Genomic DNA, 13,265 nt, shown 5'->3' with positions numbered 1-13,265 from the left:
GAAAGAGGGAACAAGGAAAAGATGAGATAAATGGAAAACAAACAGTAAATTTAAACCCAAACCATATCAATAATAGATGAAATGGTCTAAACATCCATTTAAAAGACAAAGAGTGTTTGGTTGGATAAAAAGGCAAGACCCCTAACAAAACCTCCTTTAAGTATAAAGGTTAAATTTGAAAGGATGGAAAAAAATATACCAAAGAAATAGTAATTTAAGAAAAGCTAAAGTGGCCATATTAACCTCAAACAAAGTAGATTTCAGAGCAAAGAATATTAGCAGGGATACAGAGAGTCATCTTATAAGGATAAAGGGGTCAATTCATCAAAGGACATAACATTAGGTGCATAAACATTTATACACCCAATACGAGAGCTCAAGAGTACATGAAGTAAAACTGATAGAACTGAATTGAGAAATAATCAAATCCACAATTAAGTTGGGGATGTCAACACCCTTTTCTCAATAATTAATTGATCAATAGACAGATAATCAGTAAAGATACAGAACACTTGAACAAAACTATCACCCAACTTGGCTTAATTGACATTTAGTAGAACACCCCATGTAACAACAGCAGAATACACATTTTTTCAAGTGTACATGGAATGTTTACCAAGATAGACCATATTCTAGGCCATAAAACAAGTCTCAGTAAATTTAAAAGGATTGAAATCATTCAAAGTATATTTTTTAATGATGATAAGATTAAATTAAAAATCAATAACAGATATCTGGAATATTCACAAATATTTGGAAACTAAACAGTATACTTCTAAATAACCCGTGGGTCAGGAAAAAACTGATAAGTATATTAGAAAACACTTTTAACTGAATGCAAATGAAAATACAACATATAAAAATTTGTGGAACATAGCTAGAGCAGTTCTCAGGTGGTAATTTATAGCACTAAATGCCTATATTAATAAAGAAGAAAATTTCAAATCAATGATCTCAGCTTCCACTTTAAGACACAAGAAAAAGAAGACTCAAACGCAAACTCAACCCCAAAAAAGCAAAAGAAAGATGATAAAGGTAAGAGCAGAAATAATTGCAATAGAAAACAGATAAACAGTAAAGAAAAATCAGTCAATCCAAAAGCTGGTTCTTTGAGATCAATAAAAGTGATAAACCTTTAGCCACTCATCAGGAATAGAAAAGATACAAATTACCAGTATTAGGAATGAGAGAAGTACTATCTAAAGATATTAAAAGGGTACTAAGGTAATGTTATGATAATCAATGTCATTCTACATCTTGGCTGTCATGGATAAATCCCGTGAAAGACCCAAAGAATAAAAGCTCACTCACGAAGAAATAGATAACCCCCAAGGCCCGTATCTATTAAAGAAATTGAATTCGTAATTTAAAACCTTCCCACAAAGAAAACTCCAGGCCCAAATGACTTCACTAGTGAATTTTACTAAACATTTAAGGAAGACATAATACCAATTTGTTATGGGTTGAATTGTGTCTTTCTCAAAATTTATATTTTGAAGTCTCCTAACCTCCTGTGCTTCAGAATGTGTCTCTTTGGGAGATAGGGTCTTTATAGAGATAATCAAGTTAAAATGAGGTTTTTAGGATGGGCCCTAATCCAGTATGACTGGTATAAGGGGGAGTATGACTCCCCTTTATAAAAAGGGGAGATTTGGAGACAGGCATAAAGAGAGAACATCATGTATCCATGAAGACAGCCATCTCAAGGGTCTGGAACAGATTCTCTATCGACCTACCTATCTATCTATTATATTAATTATATTATTATATTAATATCCAAGTAGGATGTGTCCCAGGAATGCAAGTTTAGCTTAATATTTGGAAATCAATCAATATAATGCAGCATATTAATGAACTGTAAAAGAAGAACCACATAATCATCTCAGGAGATACAGAAAGAGCTTTTGACAATATCCAGCATTCATTCCTGATAAAAACTTTCAGCAAACTAAAACTAGAAGAGTATTTTCTCAAACTGATAAGGGACACTTATGACATTAGCTCTAGCATCATGCTTAACTGTGTAAAAGACTGACGGCTTTTCCCACACGATCAGGAAAAAGGCAAGCGTGTCCACTCTCACCATGTCTGTTCAGCGTTGTGGTGGAGCTTCTAGCCAGTGCAATTAGGCAAAAGAAAGACATCCAAGTATCTGGATTGGAAAGGAGGAAGCAAAACTATCTATTTGCAGACAACATGATTGTCTAAGAAAATTCTACTGAATCTACAAAAAATCTTCTTGAATTAAGTTAGTTTTAGCAAGGTTTGAGAATTCAACGTCAGTATATAAAAATTAAATGTATTTCTACATATTAGAAATGAAGAACCTGAAATGAAAAAAATTTAAATGCCATTTACAGTATTATCAAAATATAAAATAACTAGGGATATTTGACAAAAGATATGCACCTTTTTTTAAAATCAAAAATCGACAAACTGTTGCTCAGAGAAATTAAAGAATACCTAAGTAAACGGAGGACTACATCCTGTTCATGCATCAGAGCCAATATTGGTGAGACATCTACCCAAATTGGTCTGTAAATTCACTGCGATTCCAGCCCTTCATTGAAAACACACACGCTGAAGATTCACAGAGCTTTTGCAGGCAGATGGCCTTGTGAGGCCTTGGGCACCAGCTGGCACTGGTCTCCAGAATGACATCTTGGGGTAGCAAAGGCATTCGAGGGATGGAGAGGAGGCCAGGTAGAGGCGCGCCAAGTGGGAGGCAGAGATTCACCAGAAGCCTGACAGCCATTCTCTCCAGGTGGTGGGATTATACATGAACCTTATTTACTTCTCTGTGTTTCTATTTTTTGACAATTTGTTTTGCAGAGCGGACTTATTTCCAGTGTAATCAGAGAAATAGCAATCCCGTAGCGATTTCTATGACATTTTGTTTTTTGCACTTCTGTATAATTTGAATATTTTATAAGGAGGCTGTATTTGTTCTTATAATCAAAAACAAAGGCAGGCAGGTAGGCAGGAAGGACATGAGCGGTGGCTAAACCAGTGACTGAAAATTCGTGAGGAACTGCTGGGGGCGCCGTGTCTCCGCAACCAGGACCTGGAAACCACAGTGCCCTGGGACGAGCAAGTGACCGCATCACACTTGGCTTGTCACGCTCTTTCCAAATCTGACTTTCGCTGGACACACAGAATGTCCCTAGTTAATACATCAAGTTGTCTTAGAACATTTGACAGAAGACTTAACTCCTTAATTTCATGAAGGCAGATTGGGAGCTTTAATTACTTAATTGAAAAAAAGGTAGACACTTCAGGCTGCCATGGTGTTTGGGAATTAATCTTTAAAACCTGACAGTAAACATTAAATTCAATTAGGGAGAGTGATTAGCAAAGATTGTTCTCGCCTTCACCCTGGGTAGCTTTGAGAAGTGGCTGACTGGTCTGCATTGACTCTGACGCTATTGTTGTGTATATATCAACCAGGGGAGCCCCGTATGTGTTTTTCACTTCAGAGGGGACCTTTGGGACAATCTACAGACTGATGGATTTCTTTTTTTCTTTTTTTTTTTTTTCAATTGGGGAAGGTGTGGTGCGGGGCGGCCTGCGGGGTCTCCTGTCCCGCTCCCCACATAAGAACACAGGCTATGATGAGGCCAAAAAGGAACACCCACGGAGCCATAGATAGGGGAGTCATACCACTGTATTCTCGCTGGCAGCTGGGTTGAAGACACAGGGAGCAGGAGCCACACGATCCGCAACCCGCCGTCCACTTGTCTCTGCCAACCAACCTCACTTGCTAGCTGCAATCCGCCCTGCTAACTGCAGTCTGCGCTTGCCAGCCCAGCCACCATCTTCTTGCTAGCCCCCATTTGCTGCTAGCGTAGCCACGGCAGTTATATTGGTGGCCAATGGCTCACTGGTTACAGCTGATGGCCAACCAGCCACAGCTGATGGCCATCCAATCACAGTTGATGGCCATTTACTACCTGAGCCAGCACCTTTCCACGTGAGGCTGAGAGCCTGGAAACTGCACTCCTGGCTCTGTCCCCACAGAAGGGGAACAGGACTTTATTGGGGAACAGTGTGTATTTCCAGGACTTTTTTCATTGGGGGACTGTGTTTTTTCCCCAAGATCCATCAGCTCCATCCAAGTCAAGTTGTTGTCCTTTGACTCTTAGTTGTAGAGGGTGCAGCTCAGCTCCAGGTCCAGTTGCCGTTGTTGGTTGCAGAGGGTGCAGCCCACCATCCCTTGCGGGAGTTGAACCGACAACCTTGTGGTTGAGAGGACGCGCTCCAACCGACTGAGCCATCCAGAAGCTCAGCTGCAGCTCGTTGTCTTCTTTCTAGTTGTGGAGGGTGCAGCTCGCTGGCCCATGTGGGAATCCAACTGGCAGCCCTGTTGCCCAGAGCTCGGGCTCTAACCAACTGAGCCACCCGTCCGCCCCGGACTGATGGATTTTCTTAAACATGTTTCCATCACGGATTCGGGAGGCGCCCTGACCAAGAATTCAGACTTCCGTTTTGCTGCTTTTGGCCCTGGTGCCACAGAGTTCAAGGTCTCTTCTTTCTCCTTTCCTTGATTACAATCCTGATCCATCCTTCCTCCTCCTCTTCTTCCTTCTCCTCCCTCTCCTCTCCTGCCCTTTGGCCCTTCCTCCTCTTCCGTCTCCTTCCTCCATCCCTCCTTCTCTCCCTTTTTTCCTTCTCCTCTTCTCCATTAACATTATAAATTATGACATGTTTTAAACATAATCAAAAGTATAGAAAGTAACGTAAGACACCTACGTACTCGCCACTCAGACTGTGAAATCCAGGGGTCCGGTCGCCTCTTACCCAGCTGTCAGCAGTGTTTGACCCAGTTGATCGCTCTCCCGCTGGCTTGCAGGCCACACCTCCTCGACTTTTCCTCCCACCTCACGGGCTTCTTCTTCTCAGACTCCTTTTCTGGTTTCTCCTGAGCCTCCCTGCGCCCCTACCTGTGAACATTGGGCCTTCTCTCTGCTCTGCGACTTTTCCCTTGGAAAGCTCATCTAGCTCATGACTGAAACCCCGTCGATGAGAACGACTCCCAAAGCTCAGTCTCCATCCTGCAGCTCTCATGTAGCCAGCTGCCTGCTCTCTCTTGTTCAAAAACGAGCTCCTGGTCTTCTCCACACTCGCTCCTCCAGCCATCTGATGCACCCCTGCCACTCCTTTCCTCCTGATACTGGGCCAAAGCCTGGGGAGTGGCCCTGGACTTTTCTCTTGCCCCCCAGCCCCACCTCCAAGCCAAGGAAATCTTGTTGGTTCTACCTTCGAAGCAGGGCCGCTTCTCCACTGCCTCCCACTGCGCCAAGCCCTCCTCCTCTCTCCCCTGCATCCCTTACCCCCCATTCTCCTCCCTGCACGGCAGCCAGAGTGGCCCTGTTCCTGCCTGGAGCTCCTTCCCCCAGTTTCATCTTCTCCCAGAGGCCCTTCGCAGCCATCATTTCCGCCCCTTCTCCTGACCCTATAGCCCCTTTCCCGCTTACTTTTTAGAATGTCAGTCTTTACCCTTACCTTATATACCATATAGATTCTGATCGTTTATTTGTTCCGTGTCTGTCTCCCCTACTGGAATGTAAATTCTTTGAAGGCAGGGGTTTTTGTCTTAGTTGTGTACCGCTGAACAATGCTGGCTGACAGTGGGCACTCAGGAAGCGTTTGCTGAATGAATGCATAAATGAATGGCTTTAATAGGTGGGAACATTTGGGCATATTTGCTTCAGATCATACTTGTATTCATTCCTATCCGCCCTCCCCGCCTCTCTTTAGAGGAAATACAGAGTGGTGTTCACAGCTCCCTTCCCCTAGCCCACCCCTCTCCCTCCATTCCCAGGAATGACCGTCTCCAGGCATATTTTATAGTCTTATTATAATGCACAAATAAACATGGTAGAGTTTGTGCTTCATGTGTGTTTTAAAAATTGTGTTGAAATACATAGAGCATAAAATTGACCATTTTAACCGTTTTAAAGTGTATGGTCCAGTGGCATTCAGCACACTCACATTGCTGTGCCACTATCGCCACCAGCCATCTCCAGAACACTTTTCATCTTGCACAACTGAAACTCTGTCCCCTTTAAACACTAACTCCCGTTCTCCCTTTCCCCAGCCCCTGGCAACCCCCATTCTACATTCTATCTCTATGGTTTTGACGACTCTAGGGACCTCATATAAGTGGAATCACACACTATTTTTCTTTCACGATTGGCTTATTTCGTCCAGGTTCGTCCATGTTGTAGCAGGTGTCAGAATCTCCTTCCTTTTTAAGGCTGAGTGACATCCCAGTGTATGGATGGACTGCATTTTGTTTGTCTGTTCGTCCGTTGAGGGACAGTTGGCTGTGTCCACCTGTGGCTGTTGTGAAGAATGCGACTGTGAACGTTGGTGTGTACATGTGTCTTTGAGACACTGGTGTTCATTTCTTTGAGTATATACACACACGTGGAATTGCTGGATCACATGATAATGGATGTTAGTTTTTGAGGTATTGCCATGCTGTTTCCACAGTGGCTGGACCATAGTGCTTTCCCACTGACAGGGTTCCAATGTCTGCACGTCCTTGCCAGCAGCTCCTGTTTGGATGGAAGCCACCCTAAGGGTATGAGGTGGTGTTTTGTGTGGTTTTAAAACTTAGATGGCGTCATACTATGGATAAGCGGCGTGACCCACGCACTCAATACGTACGGTGTAGCCACGTTAGGTCTGTGGCTCTAGCTCATTCGTTTTTCTTCACTTTTTCTGTTAAAGTCATACTCGTACATAGTTTTGAAAAAAACAGTTCCTTGCACTCTGCCTCTCTCCCATGAATTCCCACTCCACTTTGAAGGCTCTGGATGTTTCTTCTGTTATTTCTGTTCATATTTCTAAATGTAAATGCTGCTATTCTTGGGTTTTTCAGTTTGAGGCCCCAGCTATTGACCCCGAATAAGGAAGAAAGGAACTCAGCTCTCTTAACATTCTTGGAAGGCCACTCTTGCCCTCTTGTTTTCTTAAGCTTAGACATTTACATGCCCAGGAAACATGCTTTCAGAACTCAGCTCCTTTGCATTTTGAGAACCTTCAGGATGCGTTTCCACATTGTGAAAGGATAGAGTTTGTGGGTGTGCACGGGTACACCCTGACCTTTCTCTGACTAAGGCAATGAAGCGGGGTTCCTGGATGCAGCTGAGAGAGAGTCAGGGCATCTGGCCGTCAGGAACTGCGTCCCTGCGCTGCCAGCCTCAAGAAACACCCCACCAGCCCCGCGGCTCCACTCTGCCCCCCACAGTATTCACTCCTTCCTCACCAGGCCCTTGGGTGGGGCTCGTGCTATCCCCACTTTGTGGAGGAGGAGACTGAGGCTACTCAGCCAGGTCACACGGCCGGCGAGCAGCGCGCGGCACTGGCCCGATGCCCATGCTCGCGTGCGGGCTGCAGGTGCTCTTCCTACTCTTCCCGCTCAGTCTTCTCGGCCATCTCAGATGGTAGGTGCGGGCACCCCCTTCTTCATGCAGGGACATTGAGGGTAGGGACTGGTACTGCTGAGCACCTGTGTCCCAGGCCCTGGGCTCGGGCCCCCTTCCCCACGGTGTGGCCACAAGCTGCACCCAGCACTCTGCTGTATGCAGTGGGCCTGACTCTCGGAATGTGCGGTTCTGTGCTTAGAGCTTACACACGTATTTCAGAAGTCATTAAGTGTACACAGGGCTTTCTGCTCCAGGCCTTGTTCCCCCTAGGAAACCAGAGTGGGGACGAGGGACAGTACCTTCGCTCCCAGAAGGAAGGTACCTGCCATTGGGCAGGTATTTGCTCTTTGCCCGGTTGTAAGCACATATGTGGCAGCTTCTTGGTTGGATCTTAGTTTTCAGGCAGGACCTGTGAAGAGAGCGTGGCCTAGTACAGTGGCCACTCCAAGGCAGAGAAGGTCCCATCTTAGAGGACAGGTGTCAGAGGTGCAGGCGAGACTGGGCAGAACTGTGAGTGTGTGTGTGTGGGGGCAGCGGCAGAACACGGGCAGGCTGCTTTCTCGTGGCTCCCCTAACCCCAGTACAGTGTTTGGGGAAAGCTGCCCCTCGACCCGCCAGCCCAGCCTTTGCCTTTCTACAAGGAAAAGTTTAACATCTGGATCTTGTTTTGATGATAAAATAAAGGGAATCTAGTTCCATGGCAAGGCCCGTTCCCGCGTGCAGAGGGGTGAGCTGAGCTCCTGAGTCAGGCCCCCGTGTCTGACGTGTGGCGCTGTGTTTGCCTCGCAGGTGTGGAACGCCGTGGACTCGGGCAGCTGCCTGCAGACCTACTCCCTGCACAGTGAGGCCGTGCGGGCGGCACGGTGGTCTCCCTGCGGCCAGCGCCTGCTCAGCGGTGGCTTCGACTGTGCCCTGCACCTCACAGACCTCGAAACAGGTGCGTTTCCCTGAGTCCCTACCTCAAGGGGCCCCCTCTGCAGAGCTGGGAACCGAGTCAGCTTTCTGCAGGGCCTGCAGCTGGTCTCAGGACAGGGAGGGACAGGCCTCGGGACAGGCTCACACTCCCCGCAGGCCTGCAACCCAGACTCTGCACGGAGGGTTTGAGGTGGGCCTGTGCCAGCCCGCCCAGAGGACAGAGCCCCAAGGTTGTCTCAACCCCAAAGTTGGGGGCTGGATAAAGAGGTGGCTTGTTAATCAACTTCTGACATGTAATTTGTACTGAAATAGATTTAGCTTTATCACAGTGTCCTTTGGTCGGAATCAGTTTAGAATTCCTGTCAATTCGTTACTGTTGAAAGACTGTACGGAACGATCCCAGCTCACAGGCGCGACTCGGAAAGAGCTCTGTGTTAATGCCCACGCTGAAAAGGCATTGGGTGAGATGGATCGCGCTGGGCAAATCCGGCGGGGGCTGTTGGCACGCAGGCGAGAAGGAGACAGAAGTCATGGAAGGAACGTTCCGTTACCCGGCATTGCTGTGCAGCAGGCACGGGTAGCTCCCGACCCAGCGGCAGCCCTCGAGCGGGTTCTTGTCCGTGGTTTCCAGGTGAGGACAGAGCCAGGCAGTGCAGAGTCGCCCCAACTCCCAGGCCTTCTCCGCCTTGGGTCCTTCCTGGGTCCCTCTTCTGCTGGGCACCATTGTCAGGGCCAGGAGGAGAGCCCGGAGTGCACGCCAGTACCTGGGGTGGGATGGGGGTGGGGGTTTGAGCCCTTGGGCAGCCCCAGCCCACCTGGGCCAGCAGTGGTGGCGCTGGGGTCTGTGCCTGTCCCAGGGCCTGGCAAGCAGGGATGGTAACTCCGGGTCGGGCCGCGTGGTCCCTCGCCAGCAGCTGGAGGAGGTGCAGGGAGGGAAGGCAGTGGTGGTTTGGGGTAATAACTGTGGCCGTATTTCCCGCCTCAAGGGTCCTGTCTCCTGGGCTGTGGAGGGGCAGCCTTGCAGCTCTTCTGCCTGAGCTCCATGCGCTCCCAGTGGGGGTGGGGACCAGACTGACGGTTGTGTCAGCAGCCGGTCCTGTACCGCAGGCTTTGCACGTGATGTCAGTCCTCACCTCAGCCTGCTGCCTGCGATTATTTCCCCACTTTACAGGTGAGGAGACTGAGCCACGAGTAGCTTGCTCAGGGCCTCCCAGTGGTGCATGTCATGTGGGGATTTGAGCCATGTCTGTGCAACTGTGGATCCTGTGCCTTTGGCACAGTGCTGAGGGCGTACGGTGTTGTTCTTATCATCCCTGCCTGTTTGTGGTCTTCCTGTGAGCCCCATGGGGCTCAGGGAGTTTGGTGCCACTTGGTGACGGCGACGATTGGGTCAATGATGACAGCCGGTGCTGTCACTGACTACCTACTGCGTGCGAGGCTTTCTTCTACAGACTTACATAGAGGGTCTGAGATGGCCCCACTCACCCTTTGAGGCCGGTGCCACCAGAATCCTCTTTTCACACACTGGTCCAGAGGCACGAACCGGGAAGTGGCAGAGCCAGGATGCCTACAGGTGTGCCAGGCTCCAAAGCCTGCCGCCTGACCGTTACACCCTTGCCTGTGTGTCCAAGGAGCTATGTTCAGTAGAGACACCAAGATGAACAAGACCCAGGTTCCACCCTGGAGAAACTCACGTCTGCTGGGGGACACGGAAATGCAGAGGAAGCCCCAGGTCACAATGACGGAGCGACATACGGGAACGACAAGTACATCTAGCCTGGCAAATCAAGGGCGACTTCCTGGAGGAAGTGGACCCCAAGCTGACTCAGGAATTAGGGGGACAGAGAAGTGTGATGGGGCGTGGTTGAGGGGGAGGAAAGTGGGTTCTTAGCAAACAGAATGAGGATGTGGACCACATGTGTGTGGAAATATGGGGTGCAGGGAGCTGGGGGAGGTGAGTCTGGGGTGCAGGAAAGGGAGCCTCAGCGTCATGCAGTTCCGGGCCGATGGGGTGCACAGTCCCCAGGCACTGCTCCCCACTTCAGGGTCGCTGAGTACGTGCTCCCTCGCCTGCCCACCCACCCGCCACGCCTTCAAAGTGAAGTGATGCATTTCTTCTGCTGGTGATGCTTCCAGGTTAATCAAATACAACTTTATTTGATAACGTTAATGGATTTCTAGTGGCCCTTTGTCATCATCTGTCTTCTCAATCAGCAGACGTTAAGTAGACTCTGCCATGTGCGTGCGTGTGTGAGTTTGAGTGTGAGTGTGAGTGTGGGAGGGGAGTTCTGAAAGGGTTAGACATTGAGAGAGCCCCCTGCCTGACGGGTTAGGGCTGCCGCTGAGCTAGGGACAGGAGGGATCGCTCAGCTTGCACTGTGGGCAGCTTTCCCTGGTCACAGCAGCTGGTGGGTGTGATTGAGGCGCAGGGCGAGCTGGAGGAGGGGACAGAACTGCGGCCAGAGGGAGGCGGCCTGGCCTGCCCAGTGGACGCGTCCCCCTCCAGCTGTGGTGTGCTGCCCTCTGAGCTCTGCCATCCAGTCGGGGAGGTGACGGGGGCTTTTCCACGCCACCTCTCTCTGGGGATGGTGCACCTGTTGAAGACCCACTTTCCTTCATTCAGCACTTACTCATTGCGCACTTACTATGTCTAGGACTTGGTGCTGGGGCCGCAGCGGTGAGCGTCCCTTGGGGGGATTGAGGGGTTTGGACCTCACCCATGGGGAATGGGGCCGCTCGTGTTGAGGGTGTTGTTGGTTTCCATGTCTGTCTCCCTTGGCTAGAGGGTGCCCCTGGAGGATGGGGGCCTATCCTCATGGTCTTTGTGTGGCCATTACCTGGCCAGGGCTGGTGCATGAGACAGAGCTGTGGCTGGCCCTTGCTGGTCAGTGAAACCCACCAGGGGCCGCTGGGGAGGGGGTGGTGGGCTCCACCCAGCGCTGCACCTCTTCCCTGCACCCGCCCCCCCCAGGTCCTGCTGGGTGCTCTCTTTAGCAGGGGTTGGGCGGGCTTGTGCAGCCCTGTGGCTCTTGGCCTGGTTTGACTTCTTGTCCTTTCTCATCACTGAGTCTGATCTCCCACTTGACTTGATCTGCCTCTTTTTGCCTTTGGTGATTTGGCTTTTTCATTTCAATCTAATTAGAACTCCCTGCCAGGAGAAGGCAATGCAAGGCGTTCTCACCGGCAGTGCTTTGGGAATTAGTCACTCGGTGCCATTGTCGTTAATGGGAATTTGGCGCCAAAGCCATTTATCCTGGTGTCCTCAATCAATACAGTTAAAAATCTGTGGATTCTAAAACGTCAATACTTGGCCTGAAATATGGAGGGCCAGCAACATTTTATCTCGTTAATTTATAGTTCTGACGGGCTGTTGGCTTATAGAACAACCATGAATCAACACTTAAATAAAATCTGCTCACAGATTAATTATTTGTGATGCTCCCGTTTCAGTCTGGAACCTTCCGAACAGAGTCTCTGGTGCATTCGGCTGAGGCGGCCGCAGGGAAGGCCGAGTGTCCCTGCTTTGTGAGTCAGCTATCCTGCATCCCACAGTCCCTGGTGAGCTCGTGCACTTCCCAGCCGTCCTTGTTTCTCACAGAATCCAGCCCCTCAGTCTCCGAGGTAAAGGAGATGGTCCTTTCCCCGGAGCCCCCAGGGCACCCTGTCCTTCCTGTGCCAAGGTAGCTCTCCCGTGGGTGCCCAGCCCGCCCAGGACATCGCGCAGCGCCACCCGGTCCCAGCTCCCGGATGCGGGAGTGGGACAGGAGCACCGATGTGGCTCTTCCACCCACCGAGCTGGGTGTCCTCGGGATGGTCCTTCACCTCCGTTTCCGCATCTGTGAAAGGGGAGGACAGAGCCTGGCCCGTGGGGGTTGTTCAGGGTGACAGCTGAGATAAGGTGTGCAGAGGTGCTCTGCAGAATGCCGGGTGCCCTGGTAGGCCCTTGGCAAAGGGTGTCCCTTCCCCTCCTCCCTCAATGCACCATGGGGCCCTTGAGAAGGTAGGAAATAATGACCTTGTTCCTGCTTAGTGTCCAGAGAGCCCCAGTTGCTGGGCCATTTCCCCAAATGGGGCAGCTTTGGGGGCTCAGTTCCAAAAGCCCCCAGTGTTCCCCGGAGCCAGCTTGCAAGTGTGGCTCTTGGTTCCACGTGTGGGTCTGGGGACAGACTGGAGGTCAGCAGCCTCTCCACGTCTCACTTCTCCATGATGAAATGGCCTGGTGGTGGGGTCGCAGCTTCCTCCGCGTGATGGGATGGCACGTACCCTTTATTTGGGGTGGGTGTCCTCCCCACTTGGACTCCACTGCTGCAGCCTCGCTGTCCCCTGCCCTTGGCTGGCTATTCCTGCTCTGGATGCCCCGTGTCTTTTAGTGGAGGGTCATGGTACATGGAAATGAGTGGCCAGCTGGGTCTGGACCGATAAATGACCACTTCTCCCATTTTCCAAGAAGTGTCTTCTGGTGCCTCCCTAGCTTTTGCGTCATGATTAGGCCCCGTCACAGAAATGCTACAAGGAAACGGGAAGGCCATTTGGCCGCGTGCTCTCTATGGGCCAGGCCTCGGGCCGTGTGGCCCTGGTTCCCGGCACTGCCTGGCCTGTATCAAGCTGAAATGAATAAATGTTTATTCATTTTGTTTATTATGTATTTAGTCTCCACACTAACCTGAGAGGGGAGTGTTTTTATCCCCATTTCATTGACCCAGATACTGAGGCTTAGAGTGTTTGGTGAGTTACTTGAGGCCGCGCAGCCAGTGACGGGAGAACTGGAATCCAGTTCCAGCCTGTGTGGCTGGCGGAGGCTTTGCCTGTCGGCACTTGGGAGTGGCGTGTCCTCACCATGTCTGTTTTCCTGCTGTGGACAAACAGTTTGCTTGAGCTGACTCCTGGGGCGCCCACTTGGCTCTCATCGGACAGCCG

The 13,265-nt window shown here is 50.0% G+C and overlaps 1 protein-coding gene across 7 annotated transcripts in view; it reads left to right on the top strand.

Moving 5' to 3' along the window:
• Positions 1-13,265, top strand: part of WDR25 (WD repeat domain 25) — a 127,436-nt gene that overhangs the window by 66,837 nt on the left and 47,334 nt on the right. For all 7 annotated transcript variants that reach the window (XM_033108303.1, XM_033108298.1, XM_033108299.1 and 4 more), the window contains one exon: positions 8,223-8,370. In XM_033108303.1, the coding sequence (XP_032964194.1) occupies positions 8,223-8,370 (148 nt within the window). The remainder of the gene's footprint in view (positions 1-8,222; positions 8,371-13,265) is intronic.

The sequence above is a fragment of the Rhinolophus ferrumequinum genome, chromosome 6 (genome assembly GCF_004115265.2).
Source record: "Rhinolophus ferrumequinum isolate MPI-CBG mRhiFer1 chromosome 6, mRhiFer1_v1.p, whole genome shotgun sequence".
Taxonomy (NCBI): Eukaryota; Metazoa; Chordata; class Mammalia; order Chiroptera; family Rhinolophidae; genus Rhinolophus; species Rhinolophus ferrumequinum.
The sequence above is the reverse complement of the archived record's forward strand: the minus strand, read 5'-3'. Positions and strand labels throughout refer to the sequence as shown.